At 40.1% G+C, this 21,103-nt stretch overlaps 1 protein-coding gene across 1 annotated transcript in view; it reads left to right on the top strand.

Annotated features, from left to right (window-relative positions):
* ALG9 (ALG9 alpha-1,2-mannosyltransferase) overlaps positions 1-21,103 on the top strand; it is a 77,283-nt gene that overhangs the window by 4,259 nt on the left and 51,921 nt on the right. The window contains exons 4-8 of the mRNA XM_084893897.1: positions 1,572-1,642; positions 6,975-7,063; positions 9,186-9,321; positions 12,848-12,935; positions 13,241-13,346. Of these exons, the coding sequence (XP_084750023.1) occupies positions 1,572-1,642; positions 6,975-7,063; positions 9,186-9,321; positions 12,848-12,935; positions 13,241-13,346 (490 nt within the window). The remainder of the gene's footprint in view (positions 1-1,571; positions 1,643-6,974; positions 7,064-9,185; positions 9,322-12,847; positions 12,936-13,240; positions 13,347-21,103) is intronic.

Here is a 21,103-nt window from a genome sequence, read left to right as displayed (position 1 = left end):
CCCTTGACCGGAATCAAACCCAGGACCCTTGAGTCCGCAGGCTGACACTCTTTCCACTGAGCCAAACAGGTTTCAGCCCGGCTAGGGCTCTTTATTACTTATTTTAAAAAGTTAAAAAAAAAAAAAAAAAAGTAAAGCATTATGCCATCTTACGTTGGCAGCAGCCTCATACATCCAGTGTTCACTGTGTCTCTTGAGTACATCATTTTCTCTTGTGCTTGATTTATTCTCGCGTTGTTTTGTACAGTACTATACATAGCCTAGGAGCAGCAAGTGCTACTAGGATCCATCTAGGTTTGTGTAAATACAGTCTATGATGTTTGTACAAGAACGAAATCGCCTAACATTGAATTTTTCAGACTGTATATGCATCAGTAAGTAGCAATGACTGTACTGCTAGTTTGGTGGAGAGGAACGGGCTCTCCAGGGGAACTTTACTGACACGGCAGTGGAAGAGAGAGTTCATTTATCCACAGGCAAGGATAAAAGTCCTGGCTTCCTACTGAATCTTTGGTTGCATCAGTGAGAGTGGAGCTACATTTTTTTCTATCTGGGGTGTTTGGCTGGAGTAGAGTGGTTATTGTCTAAAAGTTGTCTGTCTTGCTAGGTTATCTCTTTCTTGGGTTTTTGGCTAGATAGAGCAGGTACTCATTGGTGTTATTTTGTCTCTGCCCATTGGCATTTCTAGTTTCCAAGTTTGGAATATGAAAGACAAAAAAAGAAAACCCAGCAAACTTAACCACCATGTTGTTTCTTAGGTCCTCATCCAAGGATATTTTTCCATTGATTTTTACAGAGAGTGGAACAGAGAGGGAGAGACACAGAGAGAGAAACATCGATGTGAGAGAGACACATGCCCTTAAACGGAATTGAACCTGGGACCCTTCAGTCCATGGGCCGAGGCTCTATCCACTGAGCCAAACTGGCTAGGGCTATCTATGACTACATTTTAAGGACCACAGATAATCATCAACTAGAAAGCTTTGATATGCTTGCTAAACATAGTGAAGTTTCTCAAAGGCCACAGTATGAAAACTTAACATGAAATGAAATCTGGGATGCAGAAATGGAGTTGGTTTTGTTCATATCTACATCTATACAATTGTATTTTAGAAATGCTTGTTAAATGAATAAGCTTTATAAACAAATTTTTCACTTTTTTTGTAGCCAGAAATTTTATCATCTGCATACTTGTCTGTGAAATAGATACAGCATAATTTATTTAACCATTTCCCTGAATTTATTTAACCACTTCCCTATAATTAGATATTTTGTAGTTTTTAAAAAGCTGTTTTTTTCTGAATTAATAGTGCTTCAATTAATATTTTCATGAATAGAATCACCATCCCATATTTACTTACATAGTTACTTCTGTGAGCTGGAATCATAGAATTAGATATACTGAATAGGGGATATGAAAATTTTCATGGTTTTTGATACCTATTGCTTTTTATAAGGATTATATAAATTTATAGTGTTATTAATAAATGAAAGTGGTATCATCGTTAATAGTTTTGCTGACTTGTGTCTGTGATCTGGTGTGTTGTTTTTTTCCCCTGGATTTCTTTCAGATTCTTGTCTTTTACTTTTTACGATGTCTTCTGGCTTTTGTGAGCTGTATCTGTGAACTTTACTTTTACAAGTGAGTATAAAAGCTTTGTTTTTAAAAGTGTTATGAGGAAACCCAATGAAGCATAGATTATTTTTCTGATAGTATTAGCAGTGTTTAAAAATAGAAAGCACTTTCCTTCTAGCTTCTAATATTATATCTCAAATGTGACCACTTGTTTGAAACAAACTGTTGGAAGGGGAATAATTCTAATGATCACCTTTTCCCTCCTGAGTTTCATAAATACAATAACTTCATATTATTAATTTTAATTCTGTTAATACATATCTAACTAGTCTTCTCTTTGGGAGGATTTAGTAGACATTATTTTGGGTCCCAAGATATAGATAGGATCATCATGATTTACCTCTTCCTCTCGATCTTAACTGACAGGAACTTATTCCCAGTGTGGGACGCACTGCTCTTATTTGCATCCAATAAATGAATTTCACCAACTACCTATTGTTTGCTTGAATATTAGTGTTTCAGTAATAAAGATAGCTCATTCTTTTTACATGATGCCTAACCAACATCTTATTTTGTTCATGCTATAAAAGGTATTTGGACTTAATGATCATTATTAAAAATCTTTCTACTGCAAAACAGCTAAAAATGTCAGATAAAAAAGTAGTTGGCCTTGACTCTGTGTGGAATAGAGAAGAAAAAGGAAAGTCATTCTGCCTTTGAGGATTATATCCATAAAGTTGGCCATCATATGGGCTCAGGATTGAATTCAAATCACCCACATGGTCCCCCAATCCCCAAGTTGAATTTGTTTGAAATTGTTCTGGGATGGTAGTGCTCTTACTGTAAATATAAATGTAAATGTGAAATTTTGTTAAAGGAGTGAATTCTTAACCCAAGTGTCAGAGAATGACCACAGGTAAAGTTTTAGTGAACAAGACATTAGAATAAAAATAAATCATAGAGCACAAAAGGGAACAAGGCACTATGCCTGAGAGCCAACAGACATAACGACAGATAGCTGATCTTTTATTAATTAGGAATTATTAAAAGGAGAATATGTCCTAACTGGTTTGGCTCAGTTGATAGAGCATTGGCCTGTGGACTGAAGAGTCCCAGGTTCGATTCCAGTCAAAGGCCCACACATGCCCGGGTTGTGGGCTTGATCCCCAGTAGGGGGCATGCAGGAGGCAACCAGTCAATCATTCTTTCTCATCATTGGTGTTTCTATCTCTCTCTCCCTCTTCCTTCTTCTCTGAAATCAATAAAACTGTGTTTTTTTGTTTTTTGTTTTTAAAAAGGAGAATGTAAAGTAAGCATATTTAATATTTTTAAAGAAATATAAGAGGGAATTGAAACATAAATCATAAACGAGTCTAATCAATCAACAGAATGAAAAGGAACTTACAAAATAGGAGGAAACAATTATAAACCATATTTCCAAAATATATGTGTAAGGAACTTCAGCAACTCAATAGCAAAAAAACTAATAATACTATATAATGAAAAGGTAATTTGCAAATTGACCATCACTCCAACACACACAAGATGTCTGCCTCCATGTGGTCAAAGATGGCTACCCCCATGTGGACACAGATGGCTGCCACAAGTTAACCGGCAGGGGAGGGCAGTTGTGGTTAATCAGGCCAGCAGGGGAGGGCAGTTGGGGGACTAGGACTATAGGGGAGGGTAGTTGGGGGGTCCAGGACTGCAGGGGAGGGCAGTTGGGGGGACCAGGCCTACAGGAGAGGGCAGTTGGGAGGGACCAGGACTACAGGGGAGGGCAGTTGGGGGGGACCAGACCTGCAAGGAAGGGCAGTTGGAGGTGATCAGGCCTGCAAGGGAGGGCAGTTGGGAGGGACCAGACCTGCAGGGGAGGACAGTTCGGGGACCCAGGCCTGCAGGGAGGACAGTTAGGGGCAACTGGGCCAGCAGAGGAGCAGTTAGGCATCCATCAGGCTGGCTGGGGAGTGGTTAGGGGGTGATCAGACTGGCAGGCAGAAGCAGTTAGGGACAATCAGGAAGGCAGGCAGGTGAATGGTTGAGAGCCAACAGTCCTGGATTGTGAGAGGGATGTCCCAGATTGAAGAGGGTGCAGTCTGGTCTGAGGGACACACACACACCCCACCCCCATGCATGAATTTCATGCACAAGGCCTCTAGTTCAATTATAAAATGGATTAAGGACCTGAATAGACATTTCTCCAAAGAAGACTTTCAAATGACCAATAGATATGTAAAAAGATAATTAATGTTGCTAATCATCAGGGAAATACAAGTCAAAACCACAGTGAGATCACTTTATACCTGTTACAATGGCTGTTAAAAAAAACCCAACCAAACAAAGACAACAGATGTTGGTGAGGAAGTAGAGAAATTAGGACCCACATACTGTTGGTGGGAATGCAAAATGGAACTGTAACTATGGAAAACAGTATGAAGTTCCTCAAAAAATTAAAATTCAAACTACCAGCAATCCCACTTTTTAAAATTTTTTTTAAATATAATAAAATTACATGCAATAAACATTTTTCTTTTCTTTTTTTTTTTATTGATTTTTTTTTTGCCCCCCTCCCTCCCTCCCGTACATACCCTCCCTCCCCAGAGTTTTATGTCCATTGGTTGTACTTATATGGATGTACACAAGTCCTTAGGTTGATCTATTATCTCCCCCAGATCTTCCTCCCCTCTCCACTGTAAGCAATCCCACTTTTTTAAAAAAAATGTTTTGATTGATTTTTAGAGAGGAAAGGGAAGGGAGAGATAGAAACATTGATCAGCTGCCTCCTGCATACCCCCTAATGGGTACTGAGCCCACAACCCCCTGACTGGGCATGGAACTTGTGAGATCTTGGTGCATGGTTCAACATTCAGCTACTGAGCCACACCAGCTGGGTAGCAATTCCATTTCTGAGTATTTACCTAAAAGAATTGAAATCAGAATCTTGAAAAGATATGCACATACCCATGTTCATTGCAGCATGTTCACAATAGCCAAGATTGAAAAAAAGCTAAATATCCATAGACAGATGAATGGGGGGCAAATGTGTTATATACATACAATGGAATATTATTCAGTCTTAAAAGAGAAGGAAATTCTGCAATATGTAACAAGATAAAAGAATCTTGAGAACATTATGCTAAGTGAAATAACCAGTCACAGAAGGACAAACACTGCATGATTCCACTTATATGAGGTTTCTAAAATAGTCACATTCATGGAAGCAAAAGAATAGACTTGTGGTTGCCAGGGGTTGGAGAGATGGGGAAATGGGAAGCTGCTAATCAGTGGATATACAATTTCAGTTACTCATTATGAATTCATTCTAGAGATTTGATGTACCCTATTATGTTTCTAGATAACAATATTTTATACTTAAAAATCAGCTAAGAGGTTAGATCTTATATTAAGTGTTCTTACCACAATAAATAAAGAAGTTAAAAACAGACTACAAAAATAACCAGGCAGATTTAAAAAAGAACTGAACAGAACTTCTAGAAATGAAGATAGAAGAATTGGTATTTAAAATTTAATAGATAGGTCCAGGGGTGGGGAACAGCAGGCTGCTTAAGGTTTATGAAATTGTTTGGTCTGGTCCTGTCAAGGCATTAGGGGTGAGTTAATTAAATGTTAATTAAATGTAGCAAGCTAATTTTTAAGTAGGTAATTTTGTATGGTCCACAAATGTGTTATATCAATAAATATCCAAATGGCCTTCGCTGAAAAAGGTTCCCCGCCTCTGGTTTAAACAGATGATTAGACATTACTGACATGTAAACTAGAAGATTGGTCTGAAGAAAATACTAAGAATGCAGTACAGTGACAACAAAGGTAAATATAAAAGAGGTTCACAGTGTTCATTGCCACATTATTCACAACAGTTAAGACTGGAGACCACCTATATGTCCACTGACATTGTGTACAGTAGAGTTGAAAGATGTGATATGTATCTAATCACATTCTAGGAGATAATCGAGAGAATAGAGAGGGGCAGTTTTCAGGGAAGTAATAGCTAAGAAATTTCCAGAATTGATGAAAAAAAAGATGCTAATCCACAGATTCAGAAAGCCCAACATATCCTGATATGCATAACTAAAAGGAGTACTGAAACTGTGTAGAACTTCAAGAACTGAGGAGATTTTGCCCAAATGATGTGGCTTAGTGGTTGAGCACTGATTGATCTATGAACCAGGAGGTCATGATACAATTCCTGGTCAAGGCACATGACCCGGTTGCAGGCTCGATCCCCAATAGGGGGTGTGTAGGAAGCAGCCAATCAATGATTCTCTCATCGTTGATGTTTCATTTCTCCCTTTCCCTTCCTCTCTGAAATCAATAAAGATAAATAAATAAGAAAGAAAGGAAGAAAGAAAGAAAGAAAGAAAGAAAGAAAGAAAGAACGAACGAACAGAGGTGATCTTAAAAGTTGACAGAGAACTTAATAGATTACCTATAAAGAATGTTAGGCAGTTAGACTCGTAGAAGTCTTTTGAAAAGCCAAAGATAATAATAATAATATCTTCAAAGTGCTGAGAGAAAATTACTGTCATTCTAAAATTGTATACTCAGGCAAACCATTTTTTAAGAGCTAAATAAAGACTTCAGACAAAATATAAAAGAAAGAAAAAGAAATCCAAGAAAAACAGAGTTTACCATTAACAGAGCTTCACTAAAAACTTCTAAAGGATATACTTAAGAAGAAGCTAAATTTTTTCAGAAAGAAGCTCTGAGATGCAATAAGGAACCCGAGCAATAAAATAGTTAACACATGGTATGTCTGAGCAAATTTTGACTGAATGAAGCAATAACAATTTCTAATATTTCATTTATAGGGTTTTAAAAAACCCACAAGAAAGCAGTAAAGGAAGTGTATAATTAATTGCATAAGTTTGAGAAACCCTGACTTAGATAAGGACTTATTAACACTGTGTTGTATCTCCTAGTCTTTTCCTGATTACTACCTTTCATTGAGTGACTGTGCCAGGCACTCTTCTGAGCACCTGGCCATGCATTGTCCTCACAGAAACCTTCCAAAGTATCACTACCCTCTTTTTACAAGGGAGGCATCTGGCAGAGTGAGTCTGTAACTAGACAGGGGTGTCACTGCTGGTAAGTGGCAGACTCCAGATTCGAACCTAAGTCTGAGGCCTGTTTTTCTACAACATCAGGCTGTTTTCCTGTTGTTTATAGACATGCCCTTCGCACAGAAAGTAGATCTTTCCTCGTAGGGAGAGAGTTTCTCTCCTTATGCACGAGAGCACTGCTGACAAACACGTCAAGCCCGTTCGGGATTTGACTTTACATCTGCAGTGTTCTCTGTGATGCAGGCATGTTTTGTTTTTTGATTTGAAGTTTCCATCCCCAAGATTTGCTCTGCTGAGAGTTTTTGCCTTTCTCCTAGGGCCGTGTGTAAGAAGTTTGGGTTGCATGTTAGTCGAATGATGCTAGCCTTCTTGGTTCTCAGCACTGGCATGTTCTGCTCATCTTCAGGTAAGTAAAGGAGCAGGTCAGGGCATAACAGGGTCACTGATATTTCACAGTTGCATTTAAAGAAGGAACTTATCCAGATACAGTTTATATTTGTATAACATTTCAATAATGTGCTGACCACTCTTACCTACACTCTCTTGATTGACCTTTGCAACATTAAGATAAGTATTTTCTCATTGTTGTTGAAACTTAGATGAAATGACTTACTGAAAGTCAAATAATTTATAAGTGGTAGAGCTGTTTTCATGAGGTTGCTTTCTGTTACATATTATATTTTTTTGTCACTATAAGGCTGAAAAGCACAGGCACCCCTGTCTTCCTTTGTTGTTAGGGGAAGGAAAATAATTTTATTATTTTGCTCAAGAAAGCTCTTGTGCCTAAAAAACCTGTTCTTAGTGGTTCTTTTTTCTGCCCAATATTTGCAATGTGCCCTGTAAAGGTATACATCTTCTGTTGGGATTTTTTTTCATACCAAGTTTGTAGAAATTGAGAATAAAAACCTTAATCTAGAGAGGTGGCTTTCAAACTATGCTGCCAGTGTACATTCGTGTTCTATGAGCTGAACCAAGGTAACCTGCTGCCACAAGGCAGCCTGTTCCCAGTCTCTATATATAATTATTGCTTCTATAAATAATTATTTCAAGTTTAATTTCTGCTTGCTTGTACCAGAATCTAGTGTACACATTAAATATGCACACAAATTGTATCCAGCTCAAAAGTATATATTTTTTCTTCATTGACTATCAAAATCTGTGTTGTTTGGCAGACACCTCAGGGATCCACACCCAGAGGACTGAGAGCCAGTGTCCTAAATGAGACTGCTCTCCCTCTGAGCTGGCAGACACTCAGATTCCTCCATTCCCCTTGCCTGTCCATTGGCAGCTGGACTCTGTAGCAATAGATAGCATCCATTCTATTTAGCATTTATCTGTGAAGGTTGTATCTGATGTTTTTTAGTTACTTTGTTACTCCTAAAATTGATTCTTCTCTGAGGGAAATACTTGGGATGTCTTTAATTTTGTAACCTCAGTTGAGGATGTTAAGGCACAGGTCACTTTAAAGCATTCTTTGAGACAAAGCCTCATCTCTTTGCCAAGGTTCTTAAATCATGTTGCCTCTTCATTGTGGTTCTTGTTGGAGTCCGTACTGACCTTTCTTCCCCAGTGCTAGGTGAAGCAGGCCTCACACAGCAGAGAGATGCAGATCTGTGTTTTTGTGTAGAATTGGTGGAAACACTTTGATCAAACGTCACCATTGCACAGAACCTGAGTACAGTCAGTCCCTGCTGTAGACACCAGCAAAGTAATGCTAGGTGGAAATAATTAGGGGGACACCTAAGGCCACACATCTATGTCGATGGATGCAGGATGGAAAGCAGGGCTGGCAACCAGCACTTGGGTGGATGCAGGATGCAAAGCAGTGTTACCATCTAACTTTTGGCCTCTGAGAAGATTTCCTAGAACCGTGGTCGGCAAACTGCGGCTGGCGAGCCACATGCGGCTCTTTGCCCCTTAATTGTGGCTCTTCTACTAAATACCACGCCCTGGGCGAGTCTATTTTGAAGAAGCGGTGTTAGAAGAAGTTTAAGTTTAAAAAATTTGGCTCTCAAAAGAAATTTCAGTTGTTGTACTGTTGACATTTGGCTTTGTTGACTAAGGAGTTTGCCGACCACTGTCCTAGAATTTCTATAGGGAACAGATTGGTACTTGGATAGAAGACTGTCAGAAGATAAACTTCTCCAGAAATAGATTGTCAGCAGTGGTTCTAAGTTTCATGAAGCATATTCACTGCCTGGAAATATAACCTGGGTTATACATGGGGAACCTGGAATTCTGTACGTTTTAGATTTGGGTACAGGCCGGGAGAGGAATGGCATGGTTGGTATTGTATAACTGGGCAATGTGTTGGTACCTAAAAAACAGGAGTGAGAAAATAAGAAAAACATTGCATTTCTTTTTTTAAAAGGTGTATCACTCTATGCCCACTTCTAATATAACATTGCTCAAAATACATTTCTGGTTATTGATATTTTGTAATATAGGTAAATTTTTAATAATTGATACTTAATAAATCTCAAACTCTTGTCCCTGTCCCCCCTTTTCTCATGTCTTTACTCTTGCAGCATTTCTTCCTAGTAGTTTCTGTATGTATACTACATTGATAGCCATGACTGGCTGGTATATGGACAAAACTGCCATTGCTGTGCTTGGAGTAGCAGCTGGGGCTATCATTGGCTGGCCATTCAGTGTGGCTCTTGGGTAAGAAACTAACACAACTCATCTCCCTTGTATCACTGGGCATAGAGTATACCTTAATGTTAGGTTATCACCATATTCTCTGGATAGGATCTAAAGTTAGAGGATTTATTTGGATCTACAAAGACTGGGAAATGAAAGAATATTTCTCTTGGTGCTCATTGTTTTGATTATCCTAATAAAAATAGTAACTGTTAAGCATCTGCTGTGTGTTAGACACTGCTAAACCACTTACAAACTTTATTCCTAAACCTTCTAACAACTCTGCAGCAGAGTCAATTACTAGTGCTTTGTAAGTGAGAAAGTAGAGTCCAAGAGGTTGAGTAATTTGCCTTTAAGATTATGTTTACTTTTGGGTCCAGGCACCTCTGACTGTAGCAGACGTTTTTTCCACAGTGTGCCACCGTAGGCTGTGTTTTTGTCACCGAGGCTTGCAATCTGAGTTCCTTTCAGTCCTCCTTTCTTGCCCCCAGAATCATTTTTCTTAGTTACATAGTGCCTGGCATTCCTTTTGTACTTTTTGTTCCCACCACTCGGTCCGATTTGTGCCGCCTTAATTTACTGACTGGATCACTAGTAATTTAGAAAAAAAATTAGTTTGATGTTAAGGTCATTATAGTAGTAGTAATAGTAGTAGTAGTATATCTTTATTATTTTTAAAAGGATTGAATTGTTTGAGGTAAAAAGAATTCTTAATTTCCTTCTCCCCTTACACAATCTTCAAAGATAGTCACTGCTAATAGTTTTTATTATAGTTTTGTGTATATTTTTCCAGAAATTATCTTTGCATGAATAAATGCATACACACACATATAGACATACCAAAATTCTTAAAATAAATAGTATTATTCTATACTCATGTACATTTTCTATTGTATATAGATTTATTTTGACTTTGTATCTATTGCATAGCATTCCGTTATATGGCTGTTCATAATTTATTTAGCCTTTGTCTTTTTGGTAGACATTTAGTTTTCATTTTTTTGTTATTATACACATACTTCAGTGAACATTTTTGTACATGTCTTTATACTTGTGGAAATTTACCTATGAGATACATTTTTAAAAAGGGAGTTCTAAGTCAGAGAATAGGCGTTTTAAATTTTCTTAATTGACTTTAAAAGGTTAGTATCTCCACCTTCAAACTTTTCTTTTATTCTGCGTATTCACAAATTACTTTATTCTTTAAGGTTTTGTTTGTGGTTCTCTTTTATACTTTCTGCTATCTAGTCAATCATCTCTTCAGTTTCACTCATATATTCCTAGCTGCCTATTAGATCTCTCCATTCATATTTACGACATTGAACTCATTACCTCCCTTCCGTATCTGTTTCTTTACCTCTGATTCAATCTCAGCAAATGGTACTGTCTATGCTGATCCAGGAACCTGAAACTTATCTGTGACTCTCTTCGCTCTTCCATATCCTATTAATTTATTACACCTCTTAAGTATTATATGTTTTGAATCTGGCTACTTTTCTTCACCTCTCACTGGTCCTGGATTACTTTACAGCCTCCTGAATGATCTTCCTGCCTCTAGTATTGATCCTTGTAAATCTAGGCTCCACATTCAAATGTTCCTTTTAGAGTTATCTTCTTAAATGCAAATATGATTTTATCACTCCCTATTTTGTTCCAAACTATATAATAGCTCCCCCAATGCTCTGTGCCCCAGAGGTTGGCAACTTGAATCCAATGAAGCAAATCCAGCTGGCCTGTTTTCATACAGTCCAAGAACTAACATTTTTACAAATTTAAAGGGTTGTTAAAAAACAACAACACACAGAAGAATATGCAACAGAGACTATACAAGGCTTGTAAAGCCTAAAACATATGCTGTCTGGTCTTTTAAATAAAAGTTTGCCAACACCTGTTTCATGGTGTGCAAATTCTAATATGACTCATAAAGCCCTTATATTTCCTCCTCTTTACCTCTCCAGCCTTCTTTTTTTTAAGTTCCTCCATTTCTTTTTACTCTCTACTCCATCAACATTGAACTTTGGAGTTCCCTAGGTACCTTGGTTGGTCTGCCTTTAGCCGAAATAAGTGATTTCAGGATCACAAGCACTTAGCAATCTACCATCATTTATTGAATCCTTTGTGCTAGGCATGGCTGATACTGTGAAAAATAAAACAGTCATCGTTCTTGTTTTTTGGGAGCTTGCATTTTAGTAGGAAAAGCAGACATTGAACAGGAAATTAAAAATGTGATGACTTATGTGTTACATGCAGTTGAGTCGGCTCTGATTCCGGCGAATGAGTGGTGTCCACAATGTCCTGACCTCAACAGCCCTGCTCAGCTCCTATAGACTCATTCTATGGCTTCTATGGGGTTAACACATCTTCTGTCTGGTCCTCCACTTTTCTTGTTGTCTTTTATTTTCCCCAGCATTGTCTTTTCTAAAGAACCCTGTCTTACCAAAGGAGAACTATAGCACATGGAAATGTAACCATTGGGGAGGGAAAAATTGAAAACAAATGTTAATGCAAAATGTACGTAATAGAATGTGGAAATTCAAATTATAAAAGATGATGTTCTGTGACAATAAATTCTAAATAAGTCACAGAGATGTCTGGAGGATGTGGGAATAGAGCCTATAGTTGACATTTGGGTGGGTTCTTGTGAATAGATTGATGTAGAGAGGGAATTCTTTGTGTTGGAGCATGGGTAAAGGCTCAGACTAGCGTCCTCGATTTGGAAGTTGGTATATCAGAATAGTTTGTAATAGGATATTGCTAAAATCTTAATATATCATGAAAGGGAGAGATGAGTATTTATTTGGCAGGATGGCTACAGAACAGTAGGCTACATTTACCTTATAATTAATATATTTTAAATGCCAATTAGGCTAAATAAGTATAAAACAGACCTCATTCCAGAAGCTCATTATTTATCCTTTTGCACTCCGCTGTCCCCTCTCAGGGGACATCGGAATTCTAGCATATCACTCGGATGTCCCCTCTCAGGGGACATTGCAGTTTATTAGTGATTACGGGGAATTGAGTTATTTCAATGCAACTTTTTGAGACAGGCGTCAAACCACTTATTACTGTCAAACATGCACTAATCAGCTTGCAATGCATATTGGGGAGTGTTTCAAAACTTATCATACTGTACAAAATTATAAACAATAAAATATTGTTTTTTTTGCAAATATACATTCCTCGATGTCACCCAATTCATATAAGTCCAATATCATTATAATACGTTACTTGGTTCCAAAATTATACTAAATAATACGAGGGTCTGTAAATGCACATTTCCGCCGCAAAGTAGCTTCGAGAGTAGCTGGTAGCCAATGTCCAGAATGGTTCGGAGTGCAAAGGGTTATATTTCTTAGGCATCATGGGTGCATAGTCCTGAAGAGAACAGTGTATTTTTGAGAAGAAATCCTCTCCTGGACCACCTTTCTTCCTCAGTACAACTACTAGAGACATGTTATTCTCAGTTCTGTACGAGGTGTGTGAATCTGACCTGTCTATATTCTCTGAGTATTTAATCCCCACTTTCCGTTTCTCTGTTAAATAGTTTACCTGTTGCCTTTGACTTGCTGATCATGAAACACAGGTGGAAGAGTTTCCTCCATTGGTCGCTGGTGGCTCTCATACTCTTTCTGGTGAGTTTTCTCTTTTCCTTGTTTTGTTCTAAAATTGTAATGACAGCAACTTCTTTTTTAAAATTTTAATTTAATTTAACTTAATTTATTGGGTAACATCTGTTTATAACATTATATAAGTTTCAGGTATACAATTTTGTAATACATCATCTGTATATTCCACTGTGTGGAAGCACCTTCTGATGTAGGAAAGAGAACATTAGGAGTTGATTCTGTTTTTTATTTTGAAGTTTGTCCTATTAGCATGTGAGAATGCTTCCAGAGCAAAACTCCGCAATTGCTATGTATTTTCTGTCCTGTTTCAGGTGCCTGTGGTCGTCATCGACAGCTACTATTATGGGAAGTTGGTGATTGCACCACTCAACATTGTTTTGTATAATGTCTTTACTCCACATGGACCTGATCTTTATGGTAAGGCCTTACGATATTGGGCAAGGATTAGGAGATTGCTTAATTTGTCTGGACTTTGAAATTTTAATTCAGCTGCCTTATTTGACCAAATATGGCATTTCTTTGCTGGTAATATTATTTTCTTATTTTAAAAATAAATGTTGCTCGGCCAGTGTGCTCAGTAGTTTGGCATTGACCTATTATCACAGTTTGATTCCAGTCAGGGCACATGCCAGGATTGTGGTTCAATCCCTAGTAGGGGGCATCAGGAGGCAGTAGATTGATGATTCTCTCTCATCCTTTATATTTCTACTAGAGGCTCTATGCACAAAATTCGTGCATGGAGGTGAGGGACAGGGGTGTCCCTCAGCTCAGCCTGCACACTCTCCAATCTGGGACTCCTCAAGGGATGTCCGACTGCCGGTTTAGGCCCGATCTCACAATCCAGAACTGCTGGCTCCCAACTGCTCGCCTACCTGCCTTCCTGATTGCCCCTAACCACTTCTGCCTGTCAGCCTGATCACCCCCTAACCACTGCCCTGCCAGCCTGATTGATGTCTAACTGCTCCCCTGCCAGCCTGTTTGCCCCCAACTTCCCTCCTCTGCCAGCCTGGTCACCCCTAACTGCCCTCCCCTGCAGGGTTGATCACCTCCAACTGCCCTCCCTTGCAGGCCTGGTCCCTCTCAACTGCCCTCCCTTGCAGGCCTGGTGCCTCCCAACTGCCCTCCCTTGCTTGCCTGATCACCCACAACTGCCCTCCGTTGCAGGCCTGGTGCCTCCCAACTGCCCTCCCCTGCTGGCCATCTTGTGGTGGCCATCTTGTCTTGTGTCCACATGAGGGCAGGATTTTTGACCACATGGGGTCAGCCATATTGTGTGTCGGAGTGATGGTTAATCTGCATATTACTCTTTTATTAGATAGGATAGAGGCCTGGTGCATGGGTGGGGGCCAGCTGGTTTGCCCTGAAGGGTATCCGGATCAGGGTGGGGGTCCCCTTGGGGCATGGGACAGCCTGACCGAGGGGCCTGTGGTGGTTTGCAGGCCGGCCATGCCCCCTGATGATCCAAGCTGGAGGCCCTGGTATCTGGAATTTATTTACCTTCTACAATTGAAACTTTGTAGCCTGGAGTGGAGTCAAGCCTCCTGCTCGCTTTGTGGCTGGCAGCCATTTCTGTTTGGATTTGTTTACCTTCTATAATTGAAACTTTGTAGCAGAGGCCAAGGCAGGCCAGGGCTGTGGGAGCTTGGCTTCCTCCATCACCGGGGGCAACCCAAGCCTCCTGCTCTCTCCAGCTCCATGGCTGCCACCATTTTTGTTGGGATTTATTTATCTTCTATAATTGAAACTTTGTAGCCTTGAGTGGAGGCCTGGGCCGCCAGGGTGTGTGGAAAGGTTGGCTTCCTCCATTGTCGGAGAAACCCAAGCCTCCTGCTTGCTCTGTGGCCATAGTCATCTTGGTTGGGTTAATTTGCATACTCTTTCCTGATTGGCTGGTGGGCGTGGCTTGTGGGTGCAGTGGAGTGGTGGTTAATTTGCATATCACTATTTTATTAGATAGGATTATGAGACATTCCAGACCTGAACATGTCTTTTGAGGTCAGGGAACGAAACAAAGTTTTCATAGCTATTAATAGCTTCTGTTTATTTAATGCCTACTATATGTCAGAAAATTTACACATACTGTCTTCTTCCCCTTACAAAAGCTCTGTGATATCATTTATCCTTATTCCCAGATGAGGATAATGATGAAGAATTGGAGAGAGACTTGCCACATAGTTAAATAGGTGATCTTTCCACTAAAAATGACCTTAGCAAAACCCTGGAGTTTGGCTGAGATTTTATAGGATAGGTTTGCACAAAGGGAGTAATGGAAGATAAGATCCAGTCTACAAAATGGGTGAGAAGTTGCATCTATGAAGGTCTGATGTACTAGTTTGGCTTGCAGGATGATCAGGAGCCCTACAGAGCTCGTGTCAGAGAGCCGTGAGCACTGGCAGGCTCCTCCACCAGGAACGCTGCGCCAGATCCTTGTTGAAGAAAGGATGTTTGGACTAGGGAAAGAATACTTGACATTTAGGAAAGATAGAGTAGTGTAGACATAAAATTGCAAAGTCATAGGCAAAATATCTCTATGGAATCAATGATCAAGAGGTGAAATTTTGATGAGGGAAAAAATATTATCCTTGTAATGTTTCGAGTTCTCAGATGTTGATGTTGTAAGCATTTTTCTGTGGTGAGTGAAGAGTGGTACTCTCCGACTGGTACACAGGCCTAAGGAAGGCAGGGGAGGACGGGTACAAGAAATGCTTTTCCCTCAAAAGTAGTATAGTCTGCTCAACAGTGCCATTCTGTGGTTTAGGATCTCCCAGCCTGTTTGTGTGTTTTATCAACATCTTTCAGATCACTGGACAAGACATTGCAGAAGGTAAAATGAAGGTGCTCTATTAGGAAACCCACAGTTTTCCATTCTTGCTGTAGCAGAGGATGAAGCCCCAGTGGAGTCTTTTGAGACCAACTTGGATTTAACTGCCAGCTGGAACGCTCTCTGAGCCTTCACTCTTTTTTGTTGAACACTGGTGGCTTTTTCCTCTTGGTGTTGCAAATTTGACATTTAATAAGGATGATTTACTACAATTTTCTTTTCTTTTTAAAAATATATTTTTATTGACTTCAGGAAGGAAGGGAGGGTGAGAGAGAGAAACATCATAACAAGAGAGGATCATTAATGAGTTGCCTCCTGCACACTGGAGGCTGGAGATCAAGCCCACAACCCAGGCATGTGCCCTGATGGGGAATTGAACTGTGACCTCTGGTTCATAGATTGATGCTCAACCACTGAGCCACAATGGGTGGGCAAATTTTCTCCAGTTTATAAAATTATAAGCCTACAAAGCGGTTCCCTCTTATTCAAACTGTGGAACAGTAAACATCTTTTCTTCCAGCCTCTCTCAAGCTCACTTTAGCTCATTTGAATGAAAGGAAGTGACTTTTATAAAGAGGGAGGTTGGTGAGTCACTCCCTGCAGAGACCCTGCTTCCAGCCGAAGCCGGTTTGGCTCAGTGGTAGAGCGTTGGTCTGCCGACTGAAAGGTCCTAGGTTCGATTCCGGTCAAGAGCATGTACATTGGTTGCGGGAACATCCCCGGTGGGGGGTGTGCAAGAGGCAGCTGGTCAGTGTTTCTCTCTCATCGATGTTTCTAGCTCTCTATCTCTCTCCCTTCCTCTCTGTAAAAAATCAATAAAATATATTTTTTTTTTAAAAAGAGAGACCCTCCTTCCAGCTTTCTTTCACCTTGCCTTTTGCATTAGTTCAATGCTTAGCTTGTCATTCTGATGCAGTTTCTCTGCATAGTTCAGCTTTTATACTTTCTGAGCAGCAGCATTGAATATCTCCCTCGAGATAAAAGTTTTTACTCTTTTCTCTATTAAGGCAGATGTCTCATCAAGTAGTGGAGGACACTGGCTATCAGAAATCACTATTTTTGTCCTCTTTTGCTCTTGTTTTTAATATTGTTGTCACTTGAACCTTTCCCACTCTTGGCTTATCCCCCAATTTTTGCTCCATCTTTCATGGAAGTAACAGCCTATTATGAAATATTCACAGGCTAGCTGTGAACTTGTGTCCATGATCAGTGAACACATAAAAATAGAATTTAGCAACTTAATACTCTTAACTGTGCATCTCAGAGTTAATATATCTAGGTAAAAATATAGTCAGCCCTACTACAACTTACTATACCCTGGAGGGTATAGTAAGTTGTAGTAGAGACAAATATTTTCTTGAAACTGTTAGGGTCACTGAAGAGGGAACACATGGCACCAAAGGTGGTAAAGAATTATAAATTTTTTAGATAATCTGGAAACCAGGTGGGCTGAGCCTGCAAATGGCACCAGCACCCAGGGAAGGGCAGTCAGATTTTAAAGGATTCTAGGTGGGCTTTTTCAGTGGGGAATTCTCTGGGCAGGTCCAGTTCCTGAGCAAGTCCAGAGGGGAAAGTTAATGGTCTCAGTGATAAATGGAATGGTGAGCCGAGGTTTTTTTCCTCGGGATTATGTCTCAGGATGCCAAAAAATGAGCACTGTGGACCAGAAGATTTAAGCAAAAGTGTGGAAAATTTATTACAAGCAGATTCAGACTCCCCACATGGGGACGGGGGAGGGAGGAGGATGGTGGTGTCCAATAATGGGTGTCCGCTGAAGCCTTGTGGCCTAGGGGCATATATTTAAGGTAACACAGGGTTGGACTTGCCTCCTTCCTTAGGGTACCTCACATCCTTCTTATTCCTCCCCTTAGTGTTAATAGTGTTATGGGTTTGGTTTCTAGTCTTATTTTGCTGTGCAAGCTGCAAAAGTGTCAGGTTTTTCTGACTGTTCTCTGCCTTCTGATTACCCTTTTAAGCAGTGCTGATTGCAGGAAATGGCTGTGGTGCAAGGCGGTGCCACAGCACAGTGATTAGAACCGTGGTGTCACTGCCTGCCTGATTGAAGTAATTACACAGAGGGGAAGAGCAGATGGAATGCTCCCAAACGTGCTTCTCATCATTTGGGTTTAAGGATTTTGAGTTAAAGAATCAAAGTTAATGTGAGTTAAGGCTTGTGTTTTTAGTCATTTTGTTTCATTCTTAATCTTTAAAACTTCTGGGTCTCTGTTGTTTTTCTAAGGAAAATAGGTTTTGCTATTTAGCAAACACAAGGTCCCCTGTATTCATGACTATAAAATAGTGGTTGAGCACATTAAGGGGAAAGATACTAGAATGTAAATGGGATGAACAGGTGAGAAGGAAATGGAAAAGGCCCAATAGCTCAGTTCTGCAAGACTGCCCTCCCCACCTCCCTTCAGATGCCAATGGGAAGTCCAGGTTGTCACCTGTACTTCTGACCCATTGGAAGTTCCAACAGCCCCCTCCTTAGGTTCAATTAATTGGTCAGAGCAGCTCACAGAACTCTGAGAAACATGTACATAGATGTACCACTTTATTATAAAGAATACAGGTGAATAGCCAAATTCAAGAGATGCATAGATGTATGAGGGAAGGGGCTCGGAGCCCCTATGCTATCCCCACACCATGTGCTCACTAACCTTTTGGATTTTTATGGAGGCTTCATTTAGTAGGCTTGATTGATTGATTGATTGATTAAATCATTGGCCGTTGGTGATTGAACTTTATTGCCAGCCCTTCTCTCCTCCCCTGAGGTCAGAGTTCAGGGATAGGACTGAAATTACTGACCTCCTAATCACAAGATTTGTTCCCTTGGCAGCCAGTCCTGAACCTTAGGTTATTTAGGGGCTTTCCTAAGGTCTCCTAATTAACATAACAAAAGACACTTTATCACTCTCATCACTTAGGGAATCCCCAGGGCTTAAGAGTTCTGTACCTGGTAGGGGGATGAAGAACAAATACAGATTTCTTTTTTTCCCCTCTTTTTTTTTTTAAAAAAATAAATCTTTATTGTTCAGATTATTACAGATGTTCCTCTTTTGTCCCCCCCATAGCTCCCCTTCACCTCTCCCCCCCTTCCCCACTGTCTTCATCCATAGGTGTACGATTTTTGTCTAGTCTCTTTTCCCCCACACTCTTTCCCCCCAAGAATTATAAGTCTACTCCCTTTCTATGCCCCTGATTCTATTATACTCACCAGTTTATTCTGTTCATCAGATTTTTTATTCACTTGATTTTTAGATTCACTTGTTGATAGATATGTATTTGTTGTTCATAATTTTTATCTTTACCTTTTTCTTCTTCCTCTTCTTCTTAAAGAACACCTTTTAGCATTTCATATAATACTGGTTTGGCAGTGATGAACTCCTTTAGCTTTTTCTTATCTGTGAAGCTCTTTATCTGAGCTTCAATTCTAAATGATAGCTTTGCTGGCTAGAATAATCTTGGTTGTAGGTTCTTGCTATTTATCACTTTGAATATTTCTTGCTACTCCCTTCTGGCCTGCATAGTTTCTGTTGGGAAATCAGCTGACAGTTGTATGGGTACTCCCTTGTAGGTAACTGTTTTTCTCTTGCTGCTTTTAATATTGTCTCTTTGTTTTTTGCTCTTGGCATTTTAATTATGATGTTTTGGTGTGGTCCTCTTTGGATTCCTCTTGTTCAGGGTTCTCTGCGCTTCCTGGACTTGTAAGTCTATTTCTTTCACCAGATAAGGGAAGTTTTCTGTCATTATTTCTTCAAATAGGTTTTCAATATCTTGTTCACGCTCTTCTTCTGGCACCCCCATAATTCGGATGTTGGTATGCTAGAAGTTGTTCCAGAGACTTCTTACACTACTTTCATATTTTTGGATTCTTTTTTCTTTTCTGGATGGGTGTGTTTTGCTACTTCGTATTTCAAATGTTTGACTGCTTTTGGAACTCTGTATATTATTCTTTATTTCAGTCAGTATATGCTTAATTTCTAATTGGTCCTTTTTCATATCTTCGAGGGTCTTACTAAATTTATTGGCAGCTTCTAGAAGATTCTTGAAAAACCTTATAACTGTGGTTTTGAACTCTATATCCATTAGTTTGCTTTCCTCCATTTCAGTCATTTGTGACCTGTTTCTTTGTCTCCATGTTTTGATAGAGTGGCTTTGTGTGCTAGGTGTCCTATAGGGCCCAGTGGCTCAGCCTCCCCAGTTACCTGAGGTGGACACACTTGATGCACCCCCTTTGTGGGCTGTGTGCACAGTCTTGTTGTAGTTAAGCCTTTCTTGTTGTTGGTATCATTGAGAGGAATTGACCTCCAGGCCAATTGGCTGTGAGGATCAGCTGTGTCTATGCTGGGAGAACTTCTGTGCTGGAGAAACCCTTATGGGGCAAGACTTGCTTCAGTGGAGCTTTGGTGCTCACTGAGTATGCCCCTTGAATGTGTCCCTTATGGATCTGAGGAGTTGTAATCTGGATGGTCCCACTCTGACCACTAGGTACACTGGCTCTTGGATCTCCAAGGAGGTGCAAATTTAGCCTCTGCCTGAGGCCACCCAGCAGGAGCTACAGAGAGATCTACAGATTCCTCTTCTTTGTTTGGGGTTTGGAGGAGCCCAGATGAGGCCCAGCTGTGAAGCAGTGCAAGCTGCTGTGGGGCTTTGGGCTTTCTTTTGGAGATTCTGGGGCTCTCTGACACAGCTGCAGTTTGTTAGGTAACTTTAGATTGCAAAGGGCCAGGCAATTCATATGCAAAAGCCTCTGCAGGCAGCTTGGATTGAGCAGGGTCTCAGGAGATCAATAGGGCGGAATAAACAGCTATAGCTAATCCTTATCCCTGCCTTAAGAAGCCCCCAGGTCTCAGTGTCCCGTGGTAATCACTGCAAGCACCTCTAAGAGTAAGCCGCCCTCGAGTTCCACCTGAAGCCAGACAGTTCAGTTTCTCCCCGTATGAGTCTGGGTTCCCAGAATCTTGCCCGGAACTGGAGTTCAGAGCAGTCAGGAACTTGTGTCTCCGTCCTGATTGAAAAAGACAACCACGTACTCAGTTGCCAGCCCTTTCTGCATGTGTGCACCTCTGTATCTCTGCACTTTACTTCCGCAGCTCCTTTGAGTCTCAGTGTGCTTCTCTCTTTCCTTCTAGTTGTAGAATTTCCACAAAGCCAGCCTTCCTGTGGTTCTGGATGATGTCCATTTTGTCTTTTAGTTGCAGTTTTGAAGTGGTTGTGTGAGGCAGCAATTTCAGGTGTTTACCTATGTCGCCATCTTAGTTTCTCACCAAAAACAGATTTCTTATACATCAGAATATCACTACTAACCTATTTAAATTATTTTGTTGTTCTGAAAAAGTATTAGTCCCATTTG

Source organism: Pipistrellus hanaki (genome assembly GCF_964339955.1).
Source record: "Pipistrellus hanaki genome assembly, chromosome: 9".
NCBI lineage: Eukaryota > Metazoa > Chordata > Mammalia > Chiroptera > Vespertilionidae > Pipistrellus > Pipistrellus hanaki.
Note: the sequence above shows the minus strand (reverse complement) of the source record. Positions and strands in the feature narration are given on the sequence as shown.